Consider the following 24,080-nt stretch of genomic DNA (forward strand, 5'->3'; position numbering starts at 1 on the left):
TCTTTCCCTTTATTGATTATTTTTAGACACTTTTTCTTTTGATTAATAATGGTACAATTATTGGCATTGCACACCAATTCCTTAATTTTTTGACATGGATTCCCATAACCCTCAGCTGTTATAGAACTACAGCTCCCAGTGTCCCCTGTTCACATTCCGATTCATAAGAGGTTTATTACAGGGGGTTATGTTTTATTTTTTTCCTCCTAATGGGTGATTCACAGGATGACCCCCAGATGCTGTGTGATTTGTTTACAGTTTCTACCAAGTGGTGCCTGTACCCAGATGAAGACAAGCAAGGTCAACCCCTGCCCCTCCCCCATGTTCAAGGCAGAAACAGCACTATCTAGGGAAGTTTTGGTGGGCCAAACACAGAGAAAAGCTGAACTTAGAGGAGGGCAGGCAGAAGAGGTGAATGCCAGGCAGGGGCTGCTATAAAGTGCCATAGAAAATCAGTATTTAGGGGGCTGTTTGGGCCTCTGTGTACCTGAAATGCCAGGGCCTATTTTAATTCTCAGTCTGGACCTGATGCCAGGCCAGCACCCCCCTCTCAGCATGTGCCTCCTCTGCCTACCCCAATTTACAACCCTGTCTGTTCCTCTGTGACCTGCAGGTGAGCACAACAAATGTACTTTATTTATGTTATTGCTATTTTTTGCAGCACTTTGCCACCTGCAAACATGAAACCATGCCAACAACAATATGCTTCTGTACCTACTATGATCGTGTATGTGTTAGTGCTCTGATTTCGGGAATTTTCCATTCATTCAATAATATTTACCAAATCACAGCCAACATGCAAAGCAGGATTTAGAAAACTGAGTGCAAATTGTAACCTGAGTCAGGACCTGTGTCACTGATGTAAATTAGCTGCTGTACAGTCCAATTTCTGCAGTCTGATAATTCAGTTCACCATTTACTTTTATGACATTTAATTGACTGCTTCCAGGTCATCTATCAGGGGGGTCTTATATTATGCTGTGTACTGAAACTGAACAAAATAAATAGAGTTTCAGGGCCCCAGTAATGACCAAGCCCCCTACAGTTGTCCCACCCTAACCCCCCTAATGGCTGCCCTTGCTGCTTCCATGATAAGCCTATTTATCCCACCTACAGCTTGTCCCTGTCTCCAATGAGCCCGCCTTTCTCCTGTCATGCGGTGGGAGGTGCATGACGTCACTGGTAGCTGCACTGGCTGCAGTCAGAACACGAGTGTGACCATGATGTCACCAAGAACTGCATTAATGTCGTGGCGGCACCTGTCTCAAGCATAAGGAGCTATTTCCAAGGCTGCTGTCAGGCAGTGACACCAATACTGTCAAAATAATGGGAGATCAGTGCAAGCCCAAGGCTCCCGACGATTCCTACAAGCAGAATGGCTTCCACTCGCCACCAGCCCTCCTTCTGCTGAGCAATGGAGAATCAAGCCGGAGCCTCCCTGACCATGCGCCGCTGCAACACCAGCGTGGGCAACCAGACCCTCTCCACCAGGGATCCCCAGCCAAGAAGACCAGGGCCAGGAGAAGAATGGATTCAGGCAGGAGGAACAGACCCCGTAAGTGGCCAGTTTGGTGGTCCCACATGCCTTCTTTCCCCTTGGACTAGGAACCAACCTATGACCTTAGACTGAATAGTGAGAAACGTCATAAGGGTATCTGGGAGTTGTAGTCCTGTGACAGTTGGATGTCAAATGAGTGGGTTAATAGGATCAGCAATGTTTATTACTGCCTTGTATTATTTGAATGCAAAATGTACTGGGACTATGTGGGCTTGGAAAGATGCTTGCACCTAAGCTAAGAAGTTCTGCAGCAGCTTCCATGCCTGCCCATTGCTAAATGAATGACCTGCATGCTGCTTTGGGCCAGGTATCATTATCATTGTGCCAGGTGGGTGCCCAGCTTTTGGGGTGCTCTTTCCCTGGGCTGCACCGTGTGATCTCACCCTCTGGGTGATTGCATGACAAGACAGCAGCACCCCTCCCCTCCATTGCCTTCAGTTTTCACTGATTGTGCATCCTCCACTCCCCCTCCCCGTCTGATCACTGCAGAGTGGAAATCCAGTGTTTCTCCCAGTGCTGTAACACCTTCAGTACCAGCAAGGGGTGACTGGAGAAATAACCCCCCCCCCCAAACAAATGCAAAACTGTTATAATGAATAAGTGAGCGGCAAACCAGAAAAACAGGATTTACCGGTACAGTATCAATAACCGAATACAGTGTGTTTCATCCAGGGACAGGTCTAGTAGCTGCTTCCCCTCGGAGGTAATTGGAGCCCGCATTAAGCCAATAGTCAAAGGGATTGTTCACCTTTGAGTTAACTTTAAGGGCTAGTCCACACGGGGAGATAGCCCTGCGTTTGCGGTCGCGGCGACAAAGCGCCGCGCCAGTCGCCGCGACCGGCGCAGGCGACAGTTTTGTATGGGCGCCTATGTAAAAACGCCTGTGCTAACCACACGAGGCGATGCGCTTTTCAACAGTCGCCTGAAAAAGCCTGGCGAGGCATTTTCAGGCGACTGTTGAAAAGCGCATCGCCTCGTGTGGTTAGCACAGGCGTTTTTACATAGGCGCCCATACAAAACTGTCGCCTGCGCCGGTCGCGGCGACTGGCGCGGCGCTTTGTCGCCGCGACCGCAAACGCAAGGCTATCTCCCCGTGTGGAATAGCCCTAAGGGCAGAGACACACGTGGAAATTCGGGGAGATTTAGTCATCCGTGACAAATTGCCTCTTCTTCGGGCGAATAATCTTCCCGAACTGCCTTCCCGCCAGCTAGAATCTAAGATGAAGCGCTCCCAGTGCCATCCCGCTGACAAATTAGATTTTAGCCGGTGGGATAGCAATTTGGAGAGATTAGTCGCCCGAAGAAGAGGCGGGCGACTAATCGTCCCGAATCTCCACATGTCTATGCCCTTATTATTATGTAGAGAGTGATATTCTGGTTTTCATTTTTTTTTTATTATTTGTGGTTTTTGAGTTATTTAGCTTTTTATTCAGCAGTTCTCAGCAATTTCAGCAATCTGGTTGCTAGGGCCCACATTACCCTAGCAACCATGCATTGATTTGAATAAGAGACTGGAATATGAATAGGAGAGGCCAGAATAGAAAGAAGGGTCATAAAAAATAGCAATAACAATACATATGTAGCCTTACCGAACCCATAGCCTTTTCAGCTGGGGTCAGTGACACCCCATTTGAAAGCTGGAAAAACTTAGAAGACAAATAATTAAAAAATTATGAAAAATAAAGGCCAATTGAAAAGTTGCTGAGAATCGGCCATTCTAGAACATACTAAGGGTCTGACCACACGGGCAGATTCGGGGAGGTTAGTTGCCAGGCGACAAATTTCCTCTTTTTCGCTGGCGACTAATCTCCCCGATCTGCCTTCCCCTGCCTTCTGCCAGCTAAAATGTAAATCGCCTGGGGGCAGGCACACGGATCGCTTCGTTTTCCGAAGTCGCCCGAAGTGAGGCAATTACGGGCGACTTTGGAAAACGAAGCGCTCCGTGTGCCTGCCCCCAGGCGATTTACATTTTAGCCAGGGTAAGGCAGATCGGGGAGATTAGTCGCCGCGAAGAAGAGGAGGTTTGTCGCCTGGCGACTAATCTGCCCATGTGGCCTGACCCTAAAAGTTAACTTAAAGGTGAACTACCCCTTTAAAGAGGAATTAAGCGAGCAAAGGATTGAACTTGATAGATGTGTCTTGTAGCAACCTGTTCTACCTATTAAAATCTACTGATCCGGGATGAAGTGCCCCCTGGCCCTGTAATCCTTATTCATCCACCCCCACCCTTAGAATCATTATGTGTCTGTACAATACTGACACTGGTAACGGCTGACATGGAAACACAGACACGAGCAACAGGAAAGTCAGGAAAACCGAGGCATATTATGGGAATGCGATAATGCAGCATTTTCCTTTCCTTCTGACTGTAGCTGTTCCCAAGCCCCCCTTTTTTTCTCTACCCCTGACACCATGAAGCAAAGCAGGAATGGATTGGTGCTGGCTCAGTCAGTAGGTGTGTAGTCTGACTGCTGGAAATCAATGCTGAGTTAAATGCCATCTGAGCAGAACCAATGGGGAGAGAGGAGGCCCGACACACCCACTGACACCATAGGAGGCTGGGCTGGGGAGCAGCCAGTAGGTAGCCAGAGAGCATGGCTATTGTAGCTGCATGGTAAATACCGTGTGCAGAAAGCTCTCTTCATGAGGTGTTTCGCAATTTATATGCAGGGGAAAAAAAGTCACCTTGTTCCCCAGTGATTTCACCCATGTAAGGGTACAGGGGACATCTCAGGATCCGTCTTGGTGCTCAGTAGCAGAACAAGTCCACCACACTGTGTATTTAAACCAATCAGCACTTTACAATGAAGCTTATTGATGGCAAGAAGCACTGTGAGTACAATATTCCATATTTCTCTGTCTTTTTTTGCAGCTGTCCATATAGTTATTTGGAAGTGTGTGTAGAAATATATATATATATATATATATATATATATATATATATATATATATATATATATATATATATATATATATAGTTGGAAATGTGTGTAGATATATATACAGAGTAAGTGCTCTTGCTGCAGGCACAGGTCACAGCAAGGATGTAGCGCTCCAGCTGATGTTTCACTGCAACTCCCAGCATGTCCTGATAGCCACTATAAAGTGTGTACTTGTTATTAGAGACGTTGTTGGCAAATGGAACAGAACACAGTGAAAGGCAGCTGAGGGTCTGGAAATATAGGGGCTGATTTATAAACATTGGCCTAATTTGCCCCTGGGCAGTTACCCATAGCGACCAATCAGTGACTGGCTTTTTACAGACAGCTGCCAGTTGAGCAATGAAAGCATACATTTGATTGGTTGCCATAGGCCTAGGTGCAAATTTGCCCAGTGTTTATATATGAGCCCCAGTGATCCCTAACAGGAACAGGGTCATAATGTTGATTTAGCTGCGACAGTGTTCCTCCGATAGAATCCTGGTTGTGTGAAGTGTATTCAGGTATAGACTCTCCCATAGCCTATTGCATGTTACTTCTTCTGTTAAAGGGACAGTAATACCAAAAAATGAAAGTGTTTTAAAGGAATGACAACATAATGTTCTGTTGCCCTGCACTGGTAAAAGTGGTGGATTTACTTTAGAAACACAACTAGAGTTTATATAAACAAACTGCCGTGTAGCCATGGGGGCAGCCATTCAATCACAAATACGTTTTGAAGAATCCCATTGTATACTACAGAGCTTATCTGTTAAATGCTGAGTATCCTGCGCTTTTTTTCCCTTTTCAGATTTAAATAGCTGCCCCCATGGCTACACAGCGCTTGTTTATAAACGATGGAAGTGCTGCTGAAGGAAACACCAGTTTTACCAGTGCAGGGCAACAGGACAGTATATGTTCATTACGCTACACTTTTGGTGTTACTGTTCCTTTAATGTAATCATGATGACGGTTCTGCTTATTAACTCTTTTGGGAGATCTTCACCCAAAAACGGATTTTTACATGACAGAAAATGTAAATTTAAGTAGCCTACAAGTTATGTGCAAATGTAATTTCTGTCTGTCGGGCTGTTTATTTGACCTGCACTACTTACTCTGAGTGCTCAAACAATGTAACAGAAGCCAGCTGATCAGAAGAGAAGGAATGGAAGAATCGCTCTGGGGGTGTGCGTGTGACAAGATGCTAGATTTCCCCCACTAGTGATTCTTCCATTCCCAGGCCCCCTTCAGTAACTGCAAGGGGCCAGGATACTTTTTTCTTTCTGCATTTTGCAGCCATATTTTTCCTCTGTCCCAGACATCGAATGTCGAAATTTCTGTGCTCATTCAGGCCGGCACATGGCTTTCAATTGCCATTACATATACAAATAACTTTGAAACCATTACCTATTTTAAATTAGTATATGCATAATATATGTTATTATGAAAAATAGTGAAGGGTAATGCTTCACTGCTTGGCAGGGCCCACTGGTTTACGCTTCAGGCTTAGTATGGGATCCATTATCCAACATACTGAAAGACATACCTCCCAACTGTCCCTTTTTCAGAGGGACAGTCCCTCTTTTGACAGCACAACCTGCAGTCCCTCATTTGTACTGGAAAGTCCCTATTTTCTCTGCACTGAACAGCCAACTTAATTGGCTTTTAGCAGAGAGCACAGAACAGCTAACAGGTGCAAATAAGATACATTGTAACAATTTTGAGACACAAAAAAACTTTAGATAAGGAGAATTATTTTCAAACTTTCATAACCTGCCAAATTTTGAACATGGCAATTAGGGGGTGTGGCCACAGAAAGGGGCGTGGTCAAAACATTTCGCTGCGTTGTGTGCAAAAACATTTTTGTCCCTCTTTTTACTTACGTGAAAGATCCCTTATACAGAAAACCCCAGGTCCCGAGCATTGTGGATAACAAGTCTTATACAGTACCTGCATTGGCAACCTTTCAAATGTTTTTTGATTTAAAATGCCCAATATAATCTAAAAGCCTGCAGCTTTCGAGGCATGACATCCTGTGACCGCTGCACTGACTTTGCATTTCCAAAACGTATTGTCTTTGTCATCCGAATGCTCTGTGTGTACTAAACCAGGAGAATACTTGGGATCAACACTGTTTTTTTGAAAGGCTGAACCTGACCTGACTTGTGTCTGTCTGTTCCTTGTGCCATTGTAAGGATCCGTTGTAAAGGAACAAGCCCTCTGTCTCTTACGCACACAATATATTGTTTCCCAAAAGTGACATTCAGAATGAGCCCCATTCAACACAAAACTGCCACATGTCACACTAGTATTGTATATCATTTAATAGTGATTGCTGAGTGGATACAAGAAAGGGTCATAGATTGCAGTTGCAAAAAAAAAGTTTCTTTTCAGTAAAAACGTGTTTTTCTGGTTTGCAGGGTTCTCTTTTATGCGTGTTATTGACGTTACCTGGCAAGGGTCCATGTTGGACATAGTCTCAATGACACATTTCAATTGCAAAAGCAAAGTTCACTAGTTTTTCTTCAAATTGCCTTCCTCTGACAGCCAGGGTCGGACTGGGGGGCCCGGGGCCCACCGGGACTGCTGTCCAGGGGCCCCCCTCCGGCCCCCTGCACCCCTACTAAAATGCGTCGGCCCAGCAACACCGCCGCTTGGCGCGCATGCGTAAGAGCGCCGTTCGGCGCGCATGTGCAACAGCGCCGTTCGGCACACATCGCCGGAATTGGAAATATCTAGAGAAGGGTTCTGGCCCGCCGGGGGCCCACGAGGGTCGGGGCCCACCGGGTTTTTTCCCGGTTTCCCGCCGGGCCAGTCCGACACTGCTGACAGCATTTTAAGTTTTCCCTTTTCTCAGGATTATTGTCATTTAATCAACCTTGTAAGTGGAATCAGCAACATCAAAAAATGAAAGTGTATTAATGTAATAAAATATAATGCAGTGTTGCCCTGCACTGCTAAAACTGCTGTGTTTGCTTCAGAAACACTACTATTGTTTATATAAATAAGCTGCTGTGTAGCCATGGGGGCAGCCATTCAAAGGAGAAAAGGCTCGGGTTACAGATAAGCTCTGTAGAACACATTGGTGTTATCTGTTATCTACTATTTAACCTTTGCCATATAGCCTTTCTTCAATTTCCACCATTACTACACAGCAGTTTGTTTATATGAACTACAGTTGTATTATAACAAATCAGTTTTACCAGTGCAGGGCAATGGTTCATAATATTTTCATTACTTTAAAACCCTTTCATTTTGTGGTGTTATTGAGCCAGTAAGAAAAGTAAAAAAAAAATGTATGCTATAACAGCGACTGTGCTGTTGTTTATAAATCCGATTGAACAGATTTTTTGCTTGTTGTGTATATCATTGAGAATCTTGACACAAGCTTGTTTTCAGGCAGGAATTGGCCTTTTTACTCTGTTTTCTTACTTTGTTTCTCCTTTAAGCCCCCCCCACACACACAGACACACATTTTAAGAGGTTTTAAATTATTTGTAAATGCAATTGGTATTGAAAACATTAGCTGTTCTATAGTGGTCTGCACCGCTAGTTCTGACTCTTGAAACAATATAGCAGAAGCCACCTGAGCTGGAAAACTTTTGCTGCATTGTTTCAATGTCAAAACTAGGATTTTGCTTTCTGAAATACAGTCATGATATAAGTATATCCAAACTGTACATCCTTTATCTACTGGTAATATTTAAATAAATATTAAATAAATTTACAATCTCTTGTACTCACGTTTAGGCTAATGTCACATGGGGCTGAAACTCAGCCTGCTGAATTATGAAGGCCAAGAATCAACCCTTTACCTTACCACACGCAGCAGATTCCTCGTGAGGCAACTTCGGGCGACTTCGGAAAACGAACCGCCGCGTGATTAGCGCCGGCGTTTTTTAAGCCGGCGCAGAGTCAGGGAAGGCAATTGGGGAGATTGGTCGCTCGCAAAGACGAGGCGATTAGTCACCAGGCGACCAAATCTCCCCAAAACGCCCAGTGTGGACTTACCCTAAGGCGGCAAATCTGCAGCTTGCATCTTGACAAGACACTAGACAAGAATATAGCCTTCTGTCATTGCGAATTTTCTGGCAAACATATATATTAAGGCTTTTTATCGCATTCATGCTACGGAAGTTGTCTCGCAAGTTTTACTAAAGATTATCTCCAGAATTGTCGCCAGTTTTTTAACGCCACCCAGAGAGTGGCGTTATGTTAAAAAAAGACAGAAATGATATAGTAAGAGGAGTATAGTTGGTTTGTTAAAGGGATCCTGTCATCGGAAAACATTTTTTTTTCAAAACACATCAGTCAATAGTGCTACTCCAGCAGAATTCTGCACTGAAATCAATTTCTCAAAAGAGCAAACAGATTTTTTTTAAATTCAATTTTGAAATCTGACATGGGGCTAGACATTTTGTCAGTTGCCCCTGGTCATGTGACTTGTGTCTGCACTTTAGGAGAGAAATGCTTTCTGGCAGGCTGCTGTTTTTCCTTCTCAATGTAACTGAAGGAGTCTCAGTGGGACAAAGGATTTTGTTGTTCTTAGGGTAAGGACACACGAGGAGATTCAGGGAGATTTTGTCGCCTGGCAACTATTGAAAACGCATCGCTGCGTGTGCATTAGCGCAGGCGACTTTTCATTGTAGCCTATGGGGAAAAACGCTGAGGCAGTTCAGGGAGATAGTTGCTCAAAAGACTAGGCGATTAGTAGCCAGGCGACAAAATCTCCCTGAATCTCCTCGTGTGTCCTTACCCTTAGGTGTGTTGTTCTTAGATCTACCAGACAGCTGTTATCTTGTGTTAGGGAGCTGTTATCTGGTTACCTTCCCATTGTTCTTTTGTTTGGCTGCTGGGGGGGAAAAGGGAGGGGGGTGATATCACTCCAACTTGCAGTACAGCAGTAAAGAGTGATTGAAGTTTATCAGAGCACAAGTCACATGACTTGGGGCAGCTGGGAAATTGACAATATGTCTAGCCCCATGTCAGATTTCAAAATTGAATATAAAAAATCTGTTTGGTCTTTTGAGAAATGGATTTCAGTGCAGAATTCTGCTGGAGTAGCACTATTAACGGATTCATTTTGAAAAAATGTTTTTTTCCCCATGACAGTATCCTTCTAAACTTAAGCAGCAAAATGAGTGATTGCACTGGGGAATAATGATACTTAGAAATCTATTTTTTTCTGAATTTAAGAAGAATTGATATAATGTTAAAATTATTTCTTACTTTCAATAAGAATTTCAGTACTTAATTGGCCATAAGTGTATTTAATATCACATTTTAAACTGGTAATAAATACGATTTTATAGTATTTATTACTATATATATATATATATATATATATATATATATATATATATATATATATATATATATATATATATATATATATATATATATATATATATATATATATATATATATATATATATATATATATTCTGGCTGTGGTGCACTCCAATCCAGCAGAGTTTTACTTCCCCATTAACATTTTGTACATTTCTAATTCATACACTTTCTTTAAATCTTGGTAGGTTTTTATCAGCTATTAGGAAAATGATTCTGGGAAACGATTACCGGAGAAATAAGTGGTTGGTAGCTTTGTCACCCAGAGATATTTGTGTAGCAACCAGGGAAGCCTGCAAAGCACTTTCACATCAGTTGCACCAGAGATCATATTTCCATATTGTTTGTTTCTTTAGAAAATCAATCAATCTCAGCCTGAATTCTCATAGCAGCCTAAGCCAGAACTATGGTATATCTATCTATTCCTTGGCTTACCCTTGGAGAGTGGTTGTGATCTGATTCTTTTTATCATAACTGCATGTGGTGATACGAGGCCAAGGGAATAAAAAGCAATCCACTGCAGATCATAGAATAAAACATTACTTCTTGCCCCTTGCAGGGTCAATGGCCCATGGTAGGGCCAGGGTGGGCTTCTGCCATCTTCCCCAGCTTTCAAGCATCCCCTTAGTCGGGCTTTCATACATGGTGCATTCACATTATAGAACTTTTCCTAATTGTTTTGCGAATAGTACTGACCAAGCTCCAAGTCTGTTAGAAGCAGGGGATGCCTTGGAAACTAGTGCAACAGCCACCTCTGACTGGTGTTAAGACGTAAGCAGGTAGAGTCCCAATTTGGAAAACCGGGCAGGGTTCACGTAAATTGGCGAACGTCATTGGACTGCCCCTTGCCCGGACTGTGCTGCTTGAAAAGGTGGCAACTGAGCCCTTTTATTACAGGCTGAATTTTAGTGGTATTAGAACTTTTTTTTAAACCACAATTAAACTCATTTTCTATAAAACCATGAAAGTTATTAAAAAATCCAGTTATAAAACGCACAAAAAGCGAGCAAAAATAGCCACTGAGCAATCTGAAAAAAAAAATCCAAAAACAAAACAAGCAAAAAACAAATAAAGAGAGAGAGATCAAAAGACAGATCTTTGCAAGAAAAGGAGAGCTTCTATTGTTTTCTACAGGACCTCAACAGATTTGAGGGTGGATGGGTTGGGAATTTCAGTACGCTGGGGCCCTCCAATGATTTTTTTTGCAGGGGGGCCCAGACGTTACGCAACTGTCAGGCCCTGTTCATTCTGGATAGCAGGTCCCATACCTATTGGCTTGTTAGCTGCAGTTGGTTCACAGCAGGAATGCATCATTTGCAGCCAGGAAAAATAATGCTAAGTTCAGAAGTTTGCAAATAAAACATTAAATAAAAAGTATATGTTTTTGGTCTGGAAAGGTTAAAAGTATACCATTTTAGAGCTTGTGTTTTAAAAATGTGATTTGGACTTTGGAAATGAGTGCAACATCCAGTTTGGCAGGTTTAGTTGCCTGGCATGTTTTTTTACTACCTTTTAGCTATTTTCATTTACTTTCAGGTATTTATTGATGTCAGTAGAGTTTAGAGGTCACTTGCTTGAAGCAAAAGCCTTGATTAAGTTTCTCATCTTTGTGTTGCCTCCAGGAAAAAAAAAAAACAAGGCACATAGGATTGTTGCCTAAGATTGTGCATTACCTTTGGCCTCTAGCTAGAGAATGCTCACAAATACAATTTAAAGGAACAGTGACATGTTCCAGTTGTAAGAGCAACATGTTAATTTTGCTATATAAAGGTGCCCAGCACTAATCCCACATTTGATGATGCCCCTTGCCTTGTTGAGCCCGACAGCTTCAACAACAGGGAAGTTGTGATCGATGTCAGGCTTGCAGGGCAGGACAAAGTACCAATAGGCCGGAAGACAAATGTAAACAGCATTGTGACACGTGATTGGTGAAGGGCTTAGGGGGAGAGGAGGAGCAGATTTCAACACAGGCATATTAAAAATGAGAAAGTGTCACTGTCTCTTCAAATATCTTCAGCACTCCACAGAATTACTGAAGAACCCCCATTTTGTGTTTTTCAGGGGACCAGTATTTGAGGTTGGGGTTCCACCTTGTCTGTTATTTATATAATGTATATGGGAACTGCCAGACAGTTGTGCACTGTGGAATATTTTGGGGAAGTGACACAGGGATATGGGAATACTGCTGTTTATAAGGAGACTTGTATTCTCAAACATGATGTAAAATGTAATCAATTTAAAGGGCACCTGTCAATCAACATTAGTCGTCTCTATCCCACTGCGGGCAGCCATGATTAGTGGCACTCATGCACATGCACATACTGAGCGCTTCTCCTAGCACTCTCATCATGCCACATGGGTGTGAAGTCACATGCATGCACATAACAAATGAAAGCTGTGGCGCTATTCTATTTCAGAACACTGAAATATTCATGGGCCCCAATGAGATTGGGATAGTAAATATGTGGGTATCTCTCATTTGGAATATATCATTTGCAAAATGTCTTTTTAATTTCATCCCAAGCCCCAGTCACTTCACTGGCACCACGAGTATTGATTCTTGAGCAGCCAAGTATTTTTATTAAGTAAATTTACACTGAAAAAGATGCATGACATAGGCAAATAAAAATGGCAAAGGAGACATGTGAGGAATGTAAACGGTATAGTTGCAGTTGTGTTGAAAGGAATGCTCAATGAGGAAGCAATTTTTTTTAAAAAAAACAAAAATATACATTGAGCATTCATTTTATTAATTGTAACAATTTAAAGGGATACTGTCATGGGAAAACATGTTTTTTTTCAAAACACATCAGTTAATAGTACTACTCCAGCAGACTTCTGCACTGAAATACATTTCTCAAAAGAGCAAACAGATTTTTTTATATTCAATTTTGAAATTTGAAATGGGGCTAGATATATTGTCAGTTTCCCAGCTGCCCCCAGTCATGTGACTTGTGCCTGCACTTTAGGATGGAACCACTTTCTGGCAGGCTGTTATTTCTCCTACTTAATGTAACTGAATCAGTCTCAGTGGGACATGGCTTTTACTATTGAGTGTTGTTTATATCTACCAGGCAGCTGTTATCTTGTGTTAGGGAGCTGCTATCTGGTTACCTTCCCATTGTTCTGTTGTTAGGCTGCTTGGGGGGGGGTAATATCACTCCAACTTGCAGTATAGCAGTAAAGAGTGACTGAAGTTTATCAGAGCACAAGTCACATGACTGGGGGCAGCTGGGAAACTGTCAATATGTCTAGCCCCATGTCAGATTTCAAAATTGAATATAAAAAAATCTGTTTGCTCTTTTGAAAAATGGATTTCAGTGCAGAATTCTGCTGTAGCAGCACTGTTAACTGATGCGTTTAGAAAAAAACATGTTTTCCCATGACCGTATCCCTTTAATGGGTATCAGTGGGAGGGCATTTGGATGTTCACCCCAGGACACAAGAAGAGTGTTTCTGAAAGTATGAATTCAGCTTGTTGTTGGCCTTTCTATAACATACTGTACCATATACAGAGACTAGTGATGCACCTAAACCATGATTCAGTTCAGCATTATGCTGAAAAGCAAGTTTTGCGGAATTTGAGGTTTACTAAATTTTTTGCCAAACTAAATTGGAAACCTGAAGTTGTATGACGTTAAAGAACTGGACACATATTTTTAGATGCTGCAGGGGATTTTATTTTAAGATAGCTGTCATATTTGAATATACAAATTAGGATCCATTAGATATTTGGCTGAATCTTTTCTGTAAGATTTGGTATTTGCCTGGATATCTTTTTTAAAAAAAATTCAGTATTCATCTGAAATCAAAAATTTTAGATATAAAGTTTCTCTAATAGAAACAAAGTAACAGCAACACGTAGAGATCTGCCTGCATGTTAAGGTGGGTAATAAATTAGGCATGGATTCTAACTAGAGATGTACTGAATCCAGGATTCAGTTTGGGCCAGGATTTGTCCTTTTTCAACAGAATTTGGATTCAGCCAAATTCAAAAGCCCAGTGAAACCCAATCTTTAAAAATCACGATTCGGACATGTTTTTCATGAAGGATTTGTGGTTTGGCTGGAAAATAATGGATTCAGTGCATCCCTAATTCTATTTGTGGACTTTCTACCAATGATTAGTCTACTTTAAAGCAGGGGGACCATAGATCAAGAACAGGTAGAGGTAAGCAAATTGGGTATCCCTTTGTTTAAAGCAGCAATGAAATCTTTGAGATTAAAAAAGTTTTTTTATTAATTGGCACATTGTTCTGTCACTTATTTACATTAGGTATGCAAATATTTTTTGTATTTTAGGCAAATATCGAATCTCGATAACTGACCAATTCCCAATGTGTATTTTCAGATATGACTTGTAATACCCCCAGCATTCTTCAAGAGTAATCACTGGCAGTTACAATACAAGAGTGGCTATTAGTGCACAGCTATACACCCCTGCTAAATTTATTACTCACCAAAATAAATCTTCTGAACATCAAGGCAGATGACATAATGTAGAAATCTGATCTTCTCTTAGCAGACAATTATTTAGAGCAAAGGTCTTGCTAACAGTAAAGTCACGCGATAAAAACATTGATGGGTCTAACCATAGCTCATTTGGCTACTGGATTTTGTCAATGTAGTTGTTTACTTAAATATATAAACTAGGGATGCATCAAAGCTGGATTTTTTTTTTTGGATTTAGCCAAAAATCAAATTGACTCAGAACCTAATTTCCATATTCAAATCTGAGCCAATTGGTCATTGGAAAAAAAATTGCCTCATTCCCAAAAGCAAGAGCTTGAGCTACCCAGTGATTTAAAGTGAATTTAACTAGTATAGTATGCTGTACTAACAAATACTGTAAGTACTAGCAAAAAGTGGCATGTTTTACCTTAATTGCTGCTTAATGCACCTTTTTTTAAAATGTATATATGAGACTTACTTTAATGAATCTACTGAAAGGATACTACTTTATATATTCCCATGACTGCAGTAGAACATTGACCTTGGCCATGGTGGCCAAATTATTAAGCAAGATGGAAGAAAAATAACTAGGATTCACCATCTAATCTAGATTTGACACATGGTGTTCTCCTGTTTTGTTCATCAGCGAAACACCTATCGATTTTGAAAGCAAAGAATAAGTCTGTTGTAGCCAGATAAGAAGCAGCTGGTCTTTCTGATCGGCCCAATTTTTAAATCCATTTATTTAAGATATTTATCAAAGGCATTCCTGAAATAAGATGTGTTCCTCATCTAACACCTCTCATGGTATTATTACAACCATTCAGCACTGAGCACTCATCCTGTTAAGTAACTCTTTTTCCAATCTCAATTCTCCACCTTCATAACCTGCAGCTAAATTCTTGGAGCAATACTACCCAACATTTCTTTTGCCCCTTATTATTTAAATAGTGCCCCAGATGCTAGACAGACCAGTGCTTTGAATTAAACTGTTGTTCTTGAGCCACTCCAGTGTTACATTGGTTGTGTTAAAAAAATGAATTTTTTTGTCCAAGTCCAAGACTTCATGAGCCTGAAACAGGTTCTGTTGCAGTATTTCTCTTTGCTGGTCTGTCGAGGCGCTGGCTGGCCCATATCATATGATTGGCTGGTTTTCTATAATGCAATAGCAAATACTATATGCCCAGCTTAGTTTTAGATTCACAGTGGCACTGCTAAAAGGTAAATAAATACTGTGCAGAAAATCCATAAAGACCTTAATAGGTATGTACAACTTAATTTAGATCCAGTAGTGCAGACCCTGACTAACAAAGTTGCTGTTTGGCAAGATCTACCTCTTTCTTTACCTGGCAAAATTAACATGTTTAAAATGGTCTTTTTACCCAAATTTCTATATACTCTCCACAACTCTCCCATAACCCCGCAGGCCCATTGGTTCACCAGACTGGAAAAAATAGTTAGAAATTTCTTATGGGCAGGGGAACACCCCCGATTGAACTTTAAGGTGTTACAGGCGCCGGCTTCAGGAGGGGGCCTAGCTTTACCTAATCTCAAACTCTACTTCCTTGCGGCCCAGCTGGTTTATGCCCGCTGGTGGATTGTCCCTGATAGAAGCAACTCAGCGGTGGTGCTAGAGGCAGCAGTAATAGGCTCCTTTGAGGCCCTTGCCAAACTCCCTTACCGAGGTGTCTGGTAAATGACTCTCTCTCGAATCAGAAACTGACCTATCTCTCGAGAGGATGCCCCGCGAAATTTGAAGCGATCTGGGGTACTTGGTTGACTGTTCAAGATGGTTGAAAGCCTATACACTACTTTGTTGGATGTATCATCTTATACCTTACCTCCCCTCCCCTCTTCCCCTCTTTCTTTCTTAACTTTCTTCCTTTTCTTTCTCTTTATTGTTCTTAACTGTGTTATGTTTAAAAAATCTAAATAAAAACTTTAATAAAAAAAAAATACTGTGCAGAAAGCTGGTAGTTTGTACTTTAGGCATGATTCTACGTTGTGCTTACAGAGAGAAAGTACAATGTAGTTATTACAGAGTCACCACTATATTTAGGAGCACATCGGCTGTTTTGTGTACGTTGCCAAGTTAGCTCTGTACTCCGCATTGGAATTGTATGACATTTGCATTCTGCTTGGCTCTCCTTGTACTGCTCATGAGTCACATCAGAGAAGTGGTAATTAGAATCCCTTTCTTGAGTTAAAATACAGATAAATCAACCAGGAAAGGTATTTAAACAGCCATCTTTTCTGGAAAAAAGTCAATTTTCGAATGTAGGCAATGAGTAAACTGAATATAAACATAACAAGGGACTTAACGAGTATATATTGTACACATGCAGACATGTGGAAGCTCAGAGAGGAGAGATAGAGCCATCAGAAAAACTGCCTACGTCAAGGATGACCACATTACAAGCTTCCGGGAGGCCTTTAGCCTTCAATTGTAGATCAACAACAGCTGGAAGACGGCAGAACTGGACTAGGTTCATAAAAGAGTAATTCCTGATAACTATACCCAGTTGTGTGTTTTTATTAAAGGTATTAAGGACCTAGAGAGGTGCCAGCTTGTTGGCAGCTTTTCACATAGTAGAAATATGGCATGTTGACTATTTTGTTCAAACACATGGACATCATTTTGTTTACGCAGGGACATCTTGTGATTTATCTCTGTTGTTGATTTAGGTTGGGGCTCTATACTGTATATAAGACTGTCTGTTATTTTACAATATGTAGCCATACCTGCTCTGATTAATGATATTTTGTATTTATAGCATTCCCGTGGTTTGGCATGGATATTGGAGGAACGTTGGTGAAGCTGGTCTACTTTGAGCCCAAAGACATTACAGCAGAAGAGGAACAGGAAGAGGTTGAAAACTTAAAAAGCATAAGAAAGTACTTGACATCCAACACAGCCTATGGGAAAACTGGAATCCGAGACGTGCACCTTGAACTGAAAAACTTGACTATGTGTGGCCGCAAAGGCAATTTGCACTTCATCCGCTTTCCAACGTGCGCCATGCACCGATTCATTGAGATGGGAAGCGAAAAGAACTTCTCAAGCTTGCACACCACATTGTGTGCTACTGGCGGCGGGGCCTATAAGTTTGAAGAGGACTTTAGAATGGTACGTAGGGTAAAAGGTATTACCAGCTGCAAGGAAAGCTAACCCCATACACATGGGCTTGGCCAGTGATGCAGTTGGGAGGGGACCCAATGCAGGGGGTGCTGTTAATGGGTGGTTTATCTTCAATATAATTTTTAGTAACTTATAGACTGGCCAATTCTTAGCAACTTTTCAGAGGGCCTTCATTTTTAATTTTTGTAATTTTTATCATTATTTGCCTACTTCTCACTCTTTCTAGCTTCTTATAAATGGTGGTCAGTGAATCCAGTAGCCGATAAACTGTTGCTCTTTGAGGCTACAAATTTGTTGTTGTTTTTTATTACTTATCTTTCTATTCAGGTCCTCTCCTATTCATATTCCAGTCTCGCATTAAACCACTACCTGGTTGTTCTGCTGACAAGAGCTTATTAATTCAAAAACCGCAAATAAGGAAAATTTTATTTTGCTTAATGCTGCTAAACAGGGGTTTTGGAGCTCCTCTCCATTCTAAGGGTCAGGGCACACGCTCAGATTCGGGGAGATTAGTTGCCCGGTGACAAATCTCCTCTTCTTCGGAGCGATTTATCACCTTGAACTGCCTCCCGCCAGCTAGAATGTAAATCGCTGGCCGAATGGCACTCGGAGCGATTTGTTTTCCGAAGTTGCCTGACGAGGAAACTTTGGGCGACTTTGGAAAACGAAGCGCAACGAGTGCCATCCTGTGGGCGATTTACAGTCTAGCCGGCAGGAGTCGGTTCGGGGAGATTAGTCGCCCTGAAGAAGAGGAGATTTGTCAGCAGGCGACTAATCTCCCTGAATCTGAGCGTGTGCCCTGACCCGTCTTTCTCCCACCCAATGGTCCTGTTGGTGATATGACATGTAGCCAGAACCCTGTTACCTTTGGGAAAAACAAAGAACTCCCAGTATGATTTAACCATTGATAACATGTTAAAGTATTTTGAGTTTTTTTTTTTTTTTAGTCAAGCAACAATTGTGTTTAGATCCCTTTAAGGAGTAACGCTAGTCTGTTAACCTCTGCTAATATATGTTATATATACCATGCTACAATATGCCCTTTGTCATACCAGCAGTCTGTGGAAATCTTGGTCTTTACTACTTATTTATGGATAAACCTCCATGACTGTAATGCGCGGTGAAACATTTACTGATCAGGTTCACCTGAGTTTTACTCTAGCTGCCCATTTAATAACAATACGGTAATAAAAAAGTTTAGCATTTTCAATGAGGAAAGAACAAGAAATCATGCGTTGTGTCTAGAGACATTGGGGATCATTTATAAATACTGGGCAAATTTGCCCATGGGGAGTAACCCCTGGCTGATAAATAAACCCCATTATATTTTGTAAATTAGATGATATGAGAAAAAGGGTCTCTCATATTTATGTTGTAACAGAGACAATGGAGGGAAGCTGAGTTGTATTTTATTTGCCCTGCAAATAAAGGGTAGAAGTGCCAAAGCATTCAAAATTTCAAAGACATTGCATTAAAGGTACCTGCGAATATTGGTGTTTCTATATAACTTTTGCCTGACAAATCGTGGCTAAAGCACCACATTTTTGGGCTGGGTTAAAAACCTTACTAAAGCAATGACAATAACCGGTGTGTGTAAGCTCTGCTTCAAATACAGGTATGGGATCTCCCATAGATTCCATTTTATCCAAATAATCCAAATTTTTTTCTGTAATAATAAAACATTACCTTGTACATGATCCAGCCGTAGATATAATTAATCCTTATTGGTGGCAAAATAAGCCTTTTTGATTTTATAGTAGACTTAAGGTATGAAGATCCAAATTACAGAAAGATCCGTTATCTGGAAAGCCTCAGGTCCCATACCTGTATATATAAGAAGAAAGCTCCAGTTGAAAATGTTAAATCAGGCATGTCCAAAGTGCGGCCCCGGGGGCCAATCGTGGCCCTTTTTCAAATTTACACCGACACTCAGCCTCCATCATGAAATTAATAATAATGAGGCCCCCCAGCACAGTGTGATCAGGAATCCCATAGCAGTAATATTAAGGCACATTAGTGAAATGATCTGCCGCTTGGTCTATACTGCTGCCTGTGTGCTGAAGGTGTTAGAAATAGCCACGTACTGGCACATAAAGACGCTCTGTTTTCACATACTTCTTAATGGCTGGAGATGTCAATAGACGTACTGACGTGCCAGTACAGTAAACTAAAGACGTATGGCGTCACTACATTCCAATACGTGTCTATTACTAACACCTTCAGCACACAGGCAGCAGTATAGCCCAAGTGGCAGATCATTTCACTAATGTGCCCAAATATTACTGTTTACGATTACTCGATTCCTGTAATTTAATGTTATTGGTTCAAAGAATGTTGGGCTGAATGGTCGGCCCCCTCACCTTTTCACCTCGCCAAATCTGGCCCTCGTTGCAAAAAGTTTGGGCACCCCTGTGTTAAGTGAATAAGGCCTTGATGACTAAATAAAAGACAGACTCACTCAGGATCGGACTGGGCCGGATAGAAAAAACCCGGTGGGCCCTGCCAGCCCAGACCCGCTTCCTGCAAAAATGATGTTCAATTCACGGCAGTACGCATGCATGCGCAATCGCAGCTAAAAGCCAACATGCGCAATCATGGAAAATCGTGTAAACCTTCGTTACGTACAACTTTATCTTTGTATCTGGCCATCTTTACGCATAGTCCTATGAATAAGTGCCAAGTTAAGCACAAAGCGCGTTAGGTTGCTAATGTCCTAATTATTTTCTAAGCACAATTTAGAAACCCGCTGCTGAAATGCCTTGTGTGCCATTTAAACCATAAACCTGTTATTTCGTGATGGAGCCCTTAATTGTTACTCTGTTAATGCTAAATAGTATTCAGAACAACCAAACTATCCGTCCGCATACAAGTCTGATATAAAAGTTGGACCATTTTTACATTTAAAAGACCTTAATATTGAAATGCCCTTAGTGACTAGAAATGATTAATCTGTGATTATTCCTCCAGATTTATGTGTACTTTTTTTTTTTGCTCATGACATTGAAATTACCCACAAAAAGATAATCTATGTGTTCATTCTGCATTTGAGCTTCCCACCCCCAACAACTGACAGATAAAGGGTGCCAGTCAGCAGGTTAACAAACATAATGTTAAAACCACTAATGCTTAAAGTAAGTTCTGGTTGTGGTCAATATGGCAGCACTTGGGCTCTGGGGCTGTTTACTGCACTTTCATTAGAATAATCCTGTCGATTTCATTTGAAAGCCACAAATTGGCTGTGAAGAAGACTGCCTGTTGCATAGCAACAGAGCATGAATGGAGAGCAGCACTCCTCACTGTGCTCTCTCTATCTTTCCAAATCCTCACAAACAAAGGATCTGGCACTCACATCATCACAAGGTTTGAGGAACAACAGAATAAGAATTCCAGCCACTCGCTCACCCAACAAAATGCTACTCTCAGCTAAAATCTATTTATTTTATATTTGGAATATGTAAAGGAAGAGTTAATTATTGTATTTTGCACTGATTTGCATGTATTTACCTTAAAGGAGAATAAAAGCTTAACTAAAGAAGTAGCTAGAAATGTTGTACATGATGTGTTGTGCTTCTGTACCAGCCCAAGGCAACCACATCCCTTTAGCCATAAAGATCTGTGTCTCCAAAGATGCCCCAGTAGCTCCCCATCTTCTTTTCTGCTGATTCACTGCACATGCTCTGTGCTGCTGTCACTTACTGAGCTTAGGGACCCACTCACAATAAACAGTACACATAGAATAGAAATGTCACAATATAAGGCTGATTAGTAATTAATACAAATAATTACTACATGGCAGCACAGAAAACAGTGCAACTAGCAGCATAATTTAATAATCAGCCCTGTGGCATCAGTTTATATTACAGACAAACCTCATTTTCTGTTTGATAATTAGTGACGACCCCTAAGCTTAGCTTCTCAACAGCTGCTCAGAGCCCACTGAGCATGTGAGTGTCACTGACACTTTCCAAGATGGTGACCCCCTATGACAAGTTTGAAGTCCTGGATCATTGCTGCTATTGACAAGCTGAAACGTAAGGCTGGTGCAATAAGTTCATTATATAAAATATGCCATTTTTAACCATATTCATTTTAAGGTTTAGTTCTCCTTTAAAGTAACAGATGATTTGGGGAAAAGACATGTTGCAATGCGCCCACAGCCCTAAGAGTAATCTTGTGCTTTACCTTATAATAAATTTTGTCTGTAGGTTCAAATGCCCAGTGTTATATTTTGAACAAATTGTAAACTCTATATATGAATCTGTACATTAAAGGGGACCCGTCACCCCAACAAAATAATTCCAAATCCTATTTTATCACGTTAGTCAAACAAAATTAATTTTTAAATTGTATACACTATAAATTATTTGAATCTTGTTTCCATCAGTCTGGGAATTCATAATTACAGTATAACAGGCAGGCAGGAGCCATTTAACTGTTATTAAGGCAAGCCTAAGGCATAGAGAAGGGGCAGGCAATATTTAATTGACACTTGAGATTTTTAAATTAAGTTTACAACAGCTATGAATGCTTTAATTACAAAAAGAATTTGGATATAATGTTTAATTTTATTTTACAGCTTTTTATGTCTGGGTGACAGGTCCACTTCAAAGGGGCTGTTCACCTTTAAATTAAATTTTAGTATGATGTATATAGTGATATTCTGAGACAATTTGCAATTGGTTTTTGAGTTATTTAGCTTTTTATTCAGCAGCTCACCAGTTTGCAATTTCAGGAATCTGGTTGCTAATGTCCAAATGACCCCAGCAACCATGCATTGATTTGAATAAGAGGCTGAAAAATGAATGGGAAAGGGTCTGAATAGAACAATTCATTTTTTTAACTTACAGAACATATGTTTTTAAGATGGGGTCAGCGAGCCCTATTTGTAAGCTGGAAAGAGTAAAAAGTAGAAGGCAAATAAATCAAAAGCTATATAAAAGAAAAAAATGAAGACCGATTTAAAAAGGTGCTTAAAATTATTCATTCTATAACATACTAAGAGTTAACTGAATGGTGAACCACCCTTTTAAAGGAGAAGGAAAGCTACCGAAGCAGTTTATTGCCAATAGATTAACCACAATAGTGCAAGCTATAAGACTATATTTATTCTGCAGAATGCTTTACCATACCTGAGTAAACTGCTCTAATGCTCTCTCTATTTGTTTAGTATAGCAGCTGCCATATTAGCTTTGTGTGACATCACTTCCTGCCTGAGTCTCTCCCTGCTCACTCATAGCTTTGAGCTCAGATTACAGCAGGGATGGAGAGAGGAGCAAACTGAGCATGCTCAAGCCCTTGCCCTGGAGGTATAAACAAGAAGTCTGATGCAGAAGCCCATGTGTACACAATAGAAGGAAAGAAACGCCGTGTTTCTTTTGACAGAGGACTCAGAGCAGCATTAGTTTGAGGTTTACTGTTGTATTTATATAGACCTTTCTGATAAAGCTTACTTAATTTTAGCCTTTCCTTCTCCTTTGAAGGGGACCCAAAAAATAAATTGATGAGCTTTTACATTTACAATCTACATTAATGTTATATTTTGTATTTAGTTTTAGACAGTTTTAGGCTGCTATTACCAGGCTTTAAGCAGCTCCCTTTGAAGGTGAGAGTGTTAGCAAGTGTTTGCAAGGTCAATGCTGTGAAACTAGGTAAAGCACATTAGTAGGCAACATGTGCTGCTGGTCGTGGCTTCCAAGCAGCACTTAAGGGGTCGAAGGGAAGTTTTAAACTTTTCCATACACTTTATATTTCATATAACACTTGTTTTTAATGTTTGGCTGCTTTGAGCCAAAAAGACCAAAGATGTTTTTTCTGTTCTTGCTGTTCTTGATACTTTGTTATTTTTATTGTATATAGAGGTTAAACCGTTATGCAACAGGCACTGCAGTACAAAGTGCTAGATATGAGAGTCATTTAGTCCTTTGTCCTTGTCTTTAGCAAATTTGTATCCCTTGCTCTACTTACACCTGCTTATTCATTAACTTGCTTTTTCTTCTTAATATTCTGCAGATAGCTGACCTCCAGCTCCATAAACTAGATGAACTGGACTGTTTGATTCAAGGCCTGCTCTATGTTGACTCGGTGGGATTTAATGGCCGTCCGGAGTGTTATTATTTTGAAAACCCAACAGACACAGAGCAATGCCAGAAGAAGCCGTACTGCCTTGACAATCCTTATCCTATGTTGCTGGTTAATATAGGCTCAGGGGTCAGCATCCTTGCAGTGTATTCAAAAGACAATTATAAAAGAGTAACTGGAACTAGGTAAAGTGTTCTTTACGTAGTCAATAAAGGTACACGCGTTCTTTTGAGTATTCATATCAAAATGTAGTTTCTTATTCTCAACAAAACATTATCAAAATGCATGCTCTGCTGCTTGCCTGTATGAAATAGCTGGAAATTTCTTCTGTTAATGAGGAAGTTTGCCTATAACATTAATATAATGAATAAAAGGGTCTGACCACACGGGCAGATTCGGGAAGATTAGTCGCCAGGCGACAAATCTCCTCTTCTTTGCAGCGACTAAACTCCCCAATCTGCCTTCCACCGGCTAAAATGAAAATCGCCGGGGGGCAGGCACACGGATCACTTTGTTTTCTGAAGTCGCCCGAAGTTTCCTCGTGAGGCAATTACAGGCAACCTCTGAAAACGAAGTGCTCCGAGTGC

At 40.9% G+C, this 24,080-nt stretch overlaps 1 protein-coding gene across 3 annotated transcripts in view; it reads left to right on the forward strand.

The window, feature by feature from the left end:
* The first annotated feature begins 1,148 nt into the window (after window positions 1-1,148).
* Window positions 1,149-24,080, forward strand: part of pank1.S (pantothenate kinase 1 S homeolog) — a 32,122-nt gene continuing 9,190 nt past the window's right edge. Inside the window, exons 1-3 of one of the 3 annotated variants that reach the window (XM_018227503.2) lie at window positions 1,149-1,555; window positions 17,051-17,403; window positions 23,425-23,678. In XM_018227503.2, the coding sequence (XP_018082992.1) occupies window positions 1,327-1,555; window positions 17,051-17,403; window positions 23,425-23,678 (836 nt within the window). In that variant the 5' untranslated portion in view covers window positions 1,149-1,326. Of the gene's footprint in view, window positions 1,556-3,631; window positions 4,391-4,981; window positions 5,001-17,050; window positions 17,404-23,424; window positions 23,679-24,080 lie in introns of those variants that run through there. The other 2 variants (XM_018227504.2, XM_018227505.2) reach the window with 2 other exon arrangements.

Source organism: Xenopus laevis, chromosome 7S (assembly GCF_017654675.1).
Source record: "Xenopus laevis strain J_2021 chromosome 7S, Xenopus_laevis_v10.1, whole genome shotgun sequence".
NCBI classification, from domain to species: Eukaryota; Metazoa; Chordata; class Amphibia; order Anura; family Pipidae; genus Xenopus; species Xenopus laevis.